A 12343-nucleotide genomic window follows, 5' to 3' on the forward strand; every position below is an offset into this window, starting at 1 on the left:
CTGATTCGCTGAACTCAACGCACTCCGGACTGGGGGGCAACAAAAGCTCAACTCCTGCTAAAGACAACCACCATAGTCCTGATTCGCCGAACTCAGCGCAATCCGGACTGGGGGGCAAGAAAAGATCAACTTCAGCTAAGGACAACCACCTTAGTCCTGATTCGCCGAACTCAGCGCAATCCGGACTGGGGGGCAAGAAAAGCTCAACTCCTGCTAAGGACAACCACCTTAGTCCTGATTCGCCGAACTCAGCGAAATCCGGACTAGGGGGCAAGAAAAGCTCAACTCCTGCTAAGGACAACCACCTTAGTCCTGATTCGCCGAACTCAGCGCAATCCGGACTGGGGCAAGAAAAGCTCAACTCATGTTAAGGATAACCACCTTAGCCCTGATTCCCTGAACTCAATGCACTCCGGACTGGGGGGCAAGAAAAGCTCAACTCCTGCTAAAGACAACCACCTTAGTCCTGATTCGCTGAACTCAACGCACTCCGGACTGTGGGGCAAGAAAAGATCAACTCCTGCTAAAGATAACCACCTTAGTCCTGATTCGCTGAACTCAACGCACTCCGGACTGGGGGCAAGAAAAGCTCAACTCCTGCTAAAGACAACCACCTTAGTCCTGATTCGCTGAACTCAGCGCACTCCGGACTGGGGGGCAAGAAAAGATCAACTCCTGCTAAAGACAACCACCCTAGTCCTGATTCGCTGAACTCAATGCACTCCGGACGGGGGGGCAAGAAAAGCTCAACTCCTGCTAAATACAACCACCTTAGTCCTGATTCGCTGAACTCGACGAACTCCGGACTGGGGGGCAAGAAAAAGTTCAACTCCTGCTAAAGACAACCACCTTATTCCTGATTCGCTGAACTCAACGCACTCCGGACTAGGGGGGCAAGAAAAGCTCAAGTTCTTTTAACAAAACAATCAAAAGCTCATGTTCTACAAACATACCCAAATTCACTCCCCCATCCAGAAAATCTGCATAAGGGAGTGGGGGCACATGATAGTACATATAGCTCCTGGGAGGGCTACTCCTAAGCTCCTAACTCCATATAGCTCCTGGGAGGACTACTCCTAGGCCTTCAACTCCATATGGCTCCTGGGAGGACTACTCCTAGGCCTTCAACTCCATACAGCTCCTAGAGGAACTACTCCTAAGTTCCTAACTCCATATGACTCCTGGGAGGGCTACTCCTAAGCCCCTAACTCCACGCAACTCCTAGAAGGAGTAGTCCCGCGCACTACCGCTCCTAACCGGCGCAGTCCCACAAGCCTAACATTGGTAAATTCCAGCACGTGAGACGTTGGCCCAGGCATGTGATGGGGACAACTATCACACATCAATCATGGGAATAATCAGGGCACGTGTCAGAGGATCCCCAGAACATTCCTCGCCCAATCCCGCACTGACACGTGTAAAGCATCCACTCCAGCCAGGTGTCCTCCGCTCGCAGAACCAATGGCTATGATCTAAAGGTACCAACCCCAAAACCCTACCCTTGGCCTATAAATAGCCCAAAAATGTGAGGTTTTGGGGTTAATCATTCTTACACACTCATATACACACACAGCCACCATGCATTCATATTCATCTTCATCTTCCCAAAAAGCTAGTTTTTACTTTCACGCCGGAGGCGCCGCGGGACTCCAACCCCCCTTCCGGTGTTGTTTTGTAGGAACCCAACCACAGCTACACCCCTACAGCGGAGAAGGATCCAGGACGCCGTCGAAGGAGCAGCCCCGCCACCAGGAGTTATCAAATATAGTAGTAAGTGAAGTCATAATGACAAATCCAACAGTGATCCAAAAATCTAAATTTGAGACAGATTATCCTAAATTTCATTCCAACAGTGATGTAAATGGTGATCCAAATTTGGATCAGTGACTTGATTTAATATAAAATAATGGTTTTGTTATTTGTAGTTTATGATATTTTGATTTGATTTTTGTTTATTTAATTATATAATTAATAAAAAAATATAATTAATAGTTAATAAAATTTATTTTTAAAATAAAATTTAAAATAATGAGAAAACATAATTTCATTAAAATTTAAAAATAAAAAATAAAGAGGCACATATTGCAATTAGAGATGCATTAATTGAGTATTTGTGGGAAGAATATACTAATTCGGAAAATTTGTGTGTATCAATGATATTTTGTATATTAATTATTGCAATAAATGTGTTTTTCGTGAATTAAGTGCACAATTTTAATATTTTTATGTGTATTAATTTTTTTTGATTTAATTAATTTATGAAATGTTATATAAATTATTAGTGATTAAATGATAAATTTAAGATAAAATCGCTTAATATGATATTTATATATTATTATATGTAAAAAATAATTTGGATCAGAAATTTGAATGAGTTGGTTAGAAATTTGGATCAATCAGTTGTTGATGCAAATTTGAATTTTTGGATTACAACGATTGGAGATGGCCTAATCACCTCCCAAAAATGTATTGTAATATACAATTTAGAATTTAAATAAAAATTAAAATATAATTAAGTAAATAAATTTTAATTCATTTTAAATATTTTAAATCGGCAATTATATTTTGAACTTTTTTATTTTACGCAAGTCAAATCAACATAATATAATATTTTATTAGATATTCTTCCTGTCATTTACAAATTAATTGGTAGCTTTGGAACCATTAATGATATTTTACATTTATTATTGTAAAATAGGTAATGTTTTGAAAAAAATATTCATATTCATTAAATTATGATAATGTCTTCACCAAAACCCTACTTTATATTTCTCCGAATCTTTCAAATTTATTTATAATTTTTATGTATAAATTCTAAAAATAAATAAACAACAAGATGAATATAGGAATGTCAATATAAGAAACATGACTTTTTGGGCATTCATTGCATCACAATAATTAATAATCTTCTCGATTATATATACTTAAATATATGTTTAAAAAAATTAAAATGATATATATTAATAAATTAAGAATTATTAATTTATCGATTAATTAATATTTCTATTAATAATAATTTTCGCCAATCCCGATATTAAATTATTGAGGTTTATGTGTATATGGAAGTTTAAGGGCTTGCAATTAATATTATTCTCTCTGTCCAACAAATTGTGTATATCACGGCCCATTTCAACACTACTTTAAAGTAAAGATTCATATATTATTTTTTTCTAAATAAAAATTTATTGTTAAAAATTTAAAAGAAAAAAATATTAAAAATAAATTATCGAAATATGCTTTATATTTATCTTAATATATACAATGAATATTAAAAAAATGTATAAAATTGAACTAGACCAAGTAGTAAGCTTTATGATAAAAAAGTGGCTTTCTTTTAAAACAAAAAGAGAGGCTTAATTACTAACTATGCTTAACATGTGCACATAATAACCGGTCCATTTATAAATAAATAAAAATTGTACATGATTATCCACTATATATTGTAAGTATTTATAACAAGTGTTCATTAATTTATTTGAAATTAATATTCTGGTATTCCAATTAGTTTATGTAAAATAGTATAATTAATAATTATTTCCAATCTTTCTAATTCTCACCTACTACTCCTTAGACTCTGTTTAAAAATTGTTGTGCTGTTAGAAAAAGTGCTGCTGGAAAAAGTGTTGTTGTAAAAATCTTTGGTAATTTTTTTGATTCATATATGTTTTGATGCAAAAAATTAAAGCCAAAAACACTTTTTATAAAAGCAGCTTTTAAATTTAACAAACAGTTTTTTAACTGTTTTTCAGCGAAAAGCTGATTTGCTGTGTGCAACAGCAATTGTCCTTAGTCCCAATTTATATGTATTGTTGACTAGTCAAGTTGAACTTTAATGAAAATTTCAAAGAGTACATTATCAAAAATATTTATAAAAATTATATATTATTAGAAAGTATTTTTAATCTACTTCAATATCTATTTTTTAATAATTCAAAGTAATGAAATAATTAATTTTTTTATAATCAAAATTAGGTCAATTTGAGTTTTAAAATTGCATTGATAGTTCTATTTATTAACAAATACAGAAAAATTGACTAAAATTAAATAAAGAGAAATTGAACATGAATTGAAATTCTTTTCCGGAATTATTTTTGGGTGTATACTGTATAGTTATTTACTACATGGGTGAGTAACCCAAAATAAAGGAGACATTTACTGATTTAGAGCAGCCCAATGCTAATGTACAATATAATAATTATTTAATTTTTCACATAATAATAGATAATATGGTAAAAATACATATATGCATCCTTTATTTTTAAATATGAAATCAAAAGATAGCATTACATTGAACTTGTCAAGTTTCAGAACAATTGTAAGTTGAAAAGTTTGATCACGTAACATATACTTGAATGCAGAAATACTTAAACACTCTCCGATCGAACTGATAACCCACTTGGATTCACTCACATAATAGAACAATTGGAAGCAATGTCGAGAGCTGCCATTATCACGTCCGAAGTGCTGGAAGCTGCATCCACAACGTCCGCCGTACTGGAAGCTGCATCCGCAGCGCTGGCTGTGCTGCAAGCTGCATCCGCAGCGTTCGCCGTGCTGGAAGCTGCATCCTCCGCACCCAGATGATCCTTCACGAATAACCCCGCCTTCACTACGTTAGAAGTTGCATTCACAGCGGAAAATCCAGTTTGAAGCACGTCCATTGTGCTATATTTGTTATTTCCCTGAAATAACACATTTAACGTTTATAATTTGTCTTTAGGTGAATGTCTGGGTGTTATTAAACAAATGGAACACTGAAATTTGATCAGTAGTGTTTATCTTACTGTTTCAGTAATGATGCATGCAACCATATAACTGTATAAGTATGTATATTCGATTAAATAGAACAAAATACAGAAGATATTTAAGACTCAAGAGTATAGTGAGGGTTAGTTCATGTGAAATATCACATTTACTTGATTAGCCAAAAGGTCGTTAAGCGGGTAAAAATATGTACAATCAAGCTACGAATCATGATTTCCCCAAGAACATGATTTTGACCACCTACTCTTGTCATTCCTTAATTTTCCAAAAAAAAATGACCCTAATGATTAACACTAAATAGGAACAAGAAACGTACCTGAGCATTATTGTTGTTGCGGTTCATTGTTGCTTCAATGAATTCGATTACGTCTGTAGAGTATATATATGAGCCTGTATTTTGTGAGTTGATGTTCGGGGTATTGTATGCGTATTTATAACCGAACTTTACTCTTTTCTTTGTCCTTTTTTTTGGTATTCCATAAAAAAATCATCATGGCTCTAGTTGGCATGATGGCATCATCTAATGAAAGACTATTCTCAACTAGGCAGCCAGTCAAGTTGACGTTGAACAAGTAGCCCAGATGGGCCAAAACAGTCGCATTAACGTGCATTGTAATTAATTATCGGGTTTTCTAATATGTGGTCAAAAGCACACAATAAACACCAACTCCCATCAGGTACATTTTTAGAAAGACCGATTAATTATTATACTCTACTAACGATTGTTAAATGATTAGACTTTCTATTATATTTTTCATAGTTTACTTTTCAGATTTCAAACTTTTTGTTGTGTTTGTCTGCGATATAAATTTAATATTAGGTATTCAATTTATCTGCACAAGCCGAACAATATAAATACTATGGGTGAGCAAAATCGGATATTTAATTTTTTCGGATCACTAAAAATGAATTATCCAGATCCAAATATTTTTTCTACGCTAATAAATTTTGAAGCTTTTAATATAAGGAGATGTTCTACTTTAAAACAAAATTAACACCTCAAGAGTCAAGACTATGCATGGCAAAAAATATGAGGCCGCTTGCAAGGGTTGACTCAGTTGGTTAAAGAGGGGATAACTATATGATTATGCCTCCAGAGTCAGAGCTTGTCGCTTAAATGCAGTTTATCTTGGTTGACGTGATTTGCAGGCTATTGCGTAAACCCGTAGGGTTTACCCAGTGCGCACCCGAAGGGTAGCGGCCGCGGGTTATCTACGATTAAAGAAAAATATATATATAAGGCCATACTTCTGATGTTACACAAACAGATGCCTTACTGACATATTATTAGTGTACCATATCCCAGACACTAACTGCAATAAATTAGGCTATTTACGACCGTTTTTTTTGAACTGAAATCGTCGTAATTGAGGCATTTACGACAAAAATATTTAGTCTTTGTTGCTCGAGTAGAAAGTTCAATTTTTCGTCACAAAATATAATTTCGTCGGAAGTTAGTAAGCAGGGGTCCACGTTCTCAATAAAATAATAAATCAACTTACGACGAAAAATAATGTCATATGTTAGGTACTTACGACAGAAGAAGCGTCGGCTGTTATCTTGCGGGACCCACTTTTAATGATATAAAACATAAATTAATGACGTAACTATTCGTCGTAAGTTAGTAACTTTCGACCGAAAAAACGTCGAATTTTAGAAAGTGGGACCTACAAACTTGCAAAATTATAATTCCAAAAAACTAATTTAAGATATGAAAATTACTACATTACGACGGTATATGTGATGACAAATTCTTTTCCAGAATAGTCAAATACTAATTTTTCAGTTTTCAACCATTTTCGGCTTCCAATTTAAATTCTAAACATTTTAACGCTTATTTATAACATAGCCAAGATGAACAGTCCAGAATCAACATGAAAGTCGATTTTAAAGGACAAAATTCAGGAACTTCTTTTAGTAAATTGTAAGGACTTCTCTATTATATTATACATGGTCTATATATATTAAAGCTTAGTTATAAAATATTTTCTAGCTTTAGAACAGTTCCTAATTTGTAGGAGTTTGTTTTATCTTCAAACTCTATATCCTACAAATCTGATTAAAAACGTTTTATACTCTTTCAAAATAGAAGAGACTTTTTCTAATCATTAAACATTCTTTCTCTCTTCTATCAAACGGATACCTAAACGTTGAAAACCATCCTAACTAATTTAAACGTTAGAATTGGATTCTAACCGTTGTAAATTATTGAGATTGTTTTGAACGTTAGTGTGTGTTTATATATGAGGTTTCTTACATTTTTTATTGTGTACTGATTTGCAGCAAGAACGCTCACAACTCACTAAACTTTATTGTTTCTAAAATACTCTCGAGCTCTTAATTATATATATATATATACACATTATATCTTAGAGAGTCTATTGTTCGAGTTGTAATCACTTTATCATTCGATCTGTATTGTTCAATTTGTATTGATTAGTTGTTGGATAGTTGGCTAAGGGAAATAAGGGTTTGGTGAACTAGTGCTAGAGAAGTTTGTACTACGGGGTAGTATAGTACTTAGAGAGCGGGTTCACAAATAGGGTTTCAGTAAGCCATTATCAGCAGCTGGGATAAAGGGAGATATATTATTGTATCTTGTAATCGTAAACTTATTTTGATTCAATAATATATTTTTTTACCAAGTTGGTAAGGGACCAGGACGTAGACCATAGGGAATTAGGGGTCGAACCTGGCTAAAATTCTTGTGTGTTCTTATTACTTTTCTGCATATTATTTTCTGCATATTATTTTCTGCACTGCATTTAATCATCTCAGCTTACTATCATTGTCAGATTATAGAACTGTTTATCAAATCTCAGTAAGCTATTATCGGGTAAAATTTAAAACTAATCTTAGTTAGCCATAATCACCTATTCGACCCCCCCTTGGTGTATTTTCAGTTGGTATCAGAGCTTTGGTATACTAATATTTCTGTAACAGGAATAGTATTCGATCGAAATGGCTGACAAATATCCTGAAGGAACCTCGAATTACCGAGCACCTCTTTTGCTTGGTACAGAAAACTACAACTGGTGGAAAGGTCGTATGGAAGTCTATCTATCTAGGGAGCCACTAGCATTGAGAGTTGTTCAGAAGGGTCCATTTGAGTTCAAGGACAAAGAAGGCAAAGTGAAAGACATTGATGATCTCACAGAGGCCGAACTACTCAAATACAGTTTTAATGGAAAGGCTAGGAATTCTCTCATGAATGGGATATGTCCTAGTGAATGTGATAAAGTCTCTTCATGCAAATCAGCTAAAGAGATATGGGATACTCTGGAATTGTATCACGAAGGATCCAAGAGCTTAAAGAAGGTGAAATTGAGCAAACTAATGAATGAGTTTGAAAATTTCAAGCTTCGAGATATAGAAACTATTCGAGAAAGTCAAGCTAGATTCTAGACAAATCTAAATGCCTTAAAGCAACTTGGAAAACATATCCCTCAAGAGGAAATTAACATGAAGATACTTAGTGTTGTGCCATTTATCTATGAACCAAAGGTAACAACTTAGGAATCCTCTCCAGCTATAGATGCTATGGATCAATTGGCTATTTTTGCAAAATTGGAACAATTTGAAAGCAAAATCAAGGTTAGCCAATCAAGTTCTATGCAAGCTCCAGTTGCTCAAATGAAGCAGTTAGCTCTTCACACTAATGACAGCTTACTGGAATTCGAAGATGAATCATATGAAGAACTAGCTTTAATATCTAGGAATATCAGAAATATGATCGAGAAGAAGAACAAGCTGAAAAGAGATAAAGGCAGATTTTCCAACAACAAGAAGGCCAACAAGGATTCTAAAGATCAGACATGCTTTGAATATGGAAATCCAGGCCATTATAAGCGGGACTGCTACAAATTGAAGTCAAAACAACAAATTGTCTTCAAGGATAAGAAGAAAGCTAAAGCTCTAATGACTTGGAGTGATGATGACTCAATTTCTAGTGATGATTCAAGTGGAGACATGGTTAATCTTGCCCTGGTTGGACTTGATGATGATTCTGTTCGAGGAAATTCAGAAAGTGGCTACCTAGAAAGTGATTCAGAAGAAGATCAGAGTGAGGTAAACTCTTTTAAATATAATTTTTCTTCTGAAAATATTATTTTGGAACCACTAACCATGCAGGAATGTGAGGATGTATCTGTGGGAGAATATTATTCTCTTAAAACTGAAAATAGCAAGCTAAAAGAGAAGAACAATTATCTCAAGACCATGGTACAAGATTTGATGAGCAAAGTGGATACTTGGATTGACAAGAAGGTACCTACACAAGCTGACAAAGAGGCTGAAATCAAGGATCTTCAAGCTCAAGTTAGTCATGTGGAAAATTTCAACAAAATTCTCCTCAAAAGAAACAAGACTCAATTAATGGAGATCATAGAGCTAAAGAAGGAAATTGAAGCAAGGGATGAATGTTTGGAGCTGTTCAAACTCAGAGAATCAATAAATGCAGAACCTACAAATCAAGCAGAAGAACCATCTCAACAAGCTGAAATCATAAGTCAGCAAGCTGAAAAGATTGATCTGCTCACAAAGGAAGTTGAGGATCTGAAAAGGGGCATGAGATCTTTTGTTCAAGGAGAAGAGAGTCTCAAATCAATGATGAACAACACAAATATTCCATTGATCAGAGAAGGAATTGGAATGAATGCAAACAAGAAGGACAAAGCTCTAAGATATGAAGGAAAATATGGCATACCCTATGATTATGCTATGCCTTGGAAGATATGCAACATATGTGGAAAGAAAAGGCATCTGGAAAAACATTGCAGAGTTCAGAATGGACAAAAATCATACCATAGAGGAAACAAACAGAAAACAGCTTACTATGGTCAGAATGGAAGAACAAAGACAGCTTACTATCATCAGGTTGGCAGAGTTAAATCACCCAGATTTATCCAAAAATGGATAAAGAAATTTGATTTACATGTTTTATTTATTTAATCTGCTAACCATGTTGGACCCAACAAACTTTGGGTACCAAAAGGTTGAGTTGTTTTATTTATTTTATGGATGTGTCTTGCCGCTCGAGTCAAATCAACTCAATGGATCTTGGATAGCGGATGTACTAGACATATGAGTTGAGACAAAGCACAATTCTTGAGTCTTCAGATGAAAAAGGGTGGAAGAGTGACTATTGGCGATAACAAAATTCTTCAAATCCTTGGAAAAGGTCAAATAGGTAATAAACATATTTCAATTGATAAAGTTCAATATGTTAAAGGCCTAAAATATAATCTGCTTACTATAAGTCTGTTATATGATGATGGTCATAAGGTTGATTTTGGTATTGAGAAGTGTATTATTACTATTGGTACTAACAAAGTCCCCCTAGTTGCTAGAAGGGAAGGAAATATATATATATATATATTGGACTTTGAGTTGCAGAAAACAGCTTGTTGTCTTGATACAATAGACACGGATCCTTATGTTTGGCATAAAAAATTGGGTCATGCTCACATGGACTTGCTTAATAAGCTTTCAAAGAAGAAGCTAGTCAGAGGTTTACCCAAAATCAAGTATGTCAAGAGAGAGGTGTGTTCGGTATGCCAATTAGGCAAGTAAATTAGAAGTACTCACAAAGTAAAAAAGATGGTATCTACTTCTAAACCCTTATAACTTTTGCATTTAGACTTATTGGGTCTAGAAGCTTATAAAAGTATTGGAGGTAAGCATTATGGTTTTGTAATTGTTGATGATTATTCTCGTTTTACATGGGTATTGTTTCTTCGTACTAAAGATGCTGCTTTTATTGAGTTTGAGAAACTAATTAAGTTACTTGTGAATAAGCTCAATACAAAGCTTGTAGGTATAAGGAGTGATCGAGGTGGTAAATTCTAAAAAGACTTTATTACTTATTGTGAAGAAAAAGGAATATCACACGAATTCTCGGCTCCAATGACTCCACAAAAGAAATGGTGTGGTAGAAAGAAAGAATAGGTCATTGCAAGAAACAACAAGGACATTGTTGCAAGAAAGCAAGCTACCTAGAAGTTTTTGGGCAGAAGCAGTCAACACAACATGCTATGTTCTGAATAGAGTATTGATAAGACCTATTTTGGACAAGACTCCATATGAATTGCTAAAGAAAAAAGGCCCAACATCAGTTACTTCAAGATTTTTGGCTCAAAGTGTTTTGTGCTCAAGACAATTGGTAATGATGGTAAATTCGATGCTAAATCTTATGAAGCTATTTTTCTTGGTTATTCTATGAATAGTAAAACCTATAGAGTTTATAATTTGTCTAAGCATATTGTTGAGGAATCTATAGATGTTACTTTTCAAGAACCTAACAATGATCTTCCAAGAGACGAGAAAGATGATGCAGGTGAAGCTGGACAACAACAAACTGAAACAGAAAAGGCTACTCCAAAACAGCAAGATGAAACAGAGACTGATTCTGGAAAACAGCAAGCTATAATTGAAACTGCCTCTGGAAATCAGCAAGCAGAAACTTCTACTCCAGTTGATGATGCAATTGTAAAGATGGCAAATATGACTCTTAATGGTCCTAGAGGAAATAAAACAAAGGATAAAATGCCAATCTATGATGGTGAAGACTTAGCTCCTCCATCTAAGATAAGGAAGACCTCTCATGAAGATATCTCAAAGCATTTATTGCCAAAAGCTACATGGACAGTGAAGAATCACCCTCCAAAATAGGTTATTCATGATATTACTGATGGGCTCAAGACAAGAAAAGGCAATGCAAATTTTTGTGCTTATACTGCATTTCTAGCTCAAGAGGAACCCAAGAATGTCAAAGAAGCACTCGAAGATGAAAGTTGGATCACGGTTATGCAAGAAGAACTCAATCAATTCGAACGATGTGATGTTTGGGAACTTGTCAAGCCACCAAAGAATGCTTCAATCATTGGTACAAAATGGATTTTCAAGAATAAAGTGGATGAATTTGGTACTGTTACTCGAAATAAAGCAAGGCTCGTGGCACAAGGGTACAATCAACAAGAAGGCATTGACTTTGATCAAACTTATACTCCAGTAGCTAGATTGGAATCAATTAGGATGCTTCTTGCTTATGCATGCTACAAGAAGATAAAGCTACATCAAATGGACGTCAGAAGCGCTTTTCTTAATGGATTTCTGGAAGAAGAAGTTTATGTCAAGCAACCCCCTGGTTTTGAACATGAACAACATCCGGACTATGTTTACAAACTCAAGAAGGCATTATATGGCTTAAAGCAAGCACCAAGGGCTTGGTCCAAGAGGCTTAGTAAGTTTGTGATCAAAAATGGTTTCATTCGAGGTAAAATCGATCCTACTTTATTTACTAGGCAAAATGGTAATGATATTTTGATTGTACAGATATATGTAGATGATATAATTTTTGGATCCACTAATGATTCTATGTGTGAGTGGTTTTCTATGTGTATGCGCAGTGAATTTGAGATGAGCATGATGGGTAAACTCAACTATTTCTTGGGACTCCAAATCAAGCAATCAAATGATGGAATCTATGTTCATCAGTCAAAGTATGTGAAGAACTTGCTGACTAGATTTGGATTTGAGCATGTTAAGTCAAAATCTACACCAATGAATCAAAATAGCAAGC

At 34.7% G+C, this 12343-nt stretch overlaps 2 protein-coding genes across 2 annotated transcripts; one reads left to right on the forward strand and one right to left on the reverse strand.

Moving 5' to 3' along the window:
- Nucleotides 1-4299: 4299 nt before the first annotated feature.
- On the reverse strand, nucleotides 4300-5139 carry LOC141659622 (uncharacterized). The gene is made up of 2 exons (XM_074466578.1): nucleotides 5081-5139; nucleotides 4300-4682 (listed from the first exon to the last, which is right to left on the reverse strand). Exons 1-2 carry the CDS (start codon nucleotides 5105-5107, stop codon nucleotides 4407-4409), a joined length of 303 nt encoding a protein of 100 aa, XP_074322679.1. The 5' UTR covers nucleotides 5108-5139; the 3' UTR covers nucleotides 4300-4406.
- A 2586-nt stretch (nucleotides 5140-7725) lies between these two features.
- On the forward strand, nucleotides 7726-8169 carry LOC141660592 (uncharacterized). Its single transcript, XM_074467581.1, has one exon. It carries the CDS (start codon nucleotides 7726-7728, stop codon nucleotides 8167-8169), a length of 444 nt encoding a protein of 147 aa, XP_074323682.1.
- The last annotated feature ends 4174 nt before the right edge of the window (nucleotides 8170-12343 follow it).

The sequence above is a fragment of the Apium graveolens genome, chromosome 5 (assembly GCF_009905375.1).
Source record: "Apium graveolens cultivar Ventura chromosome 5, ASM990537v1, whole genome shotgun sequence".
Taxonomy (NCBI): Eukaryota; Viridiplantae; Streptophyta; class Magnoliopsida; order Apiales; family Apiaceae; genus Apium; species Apium graveolens.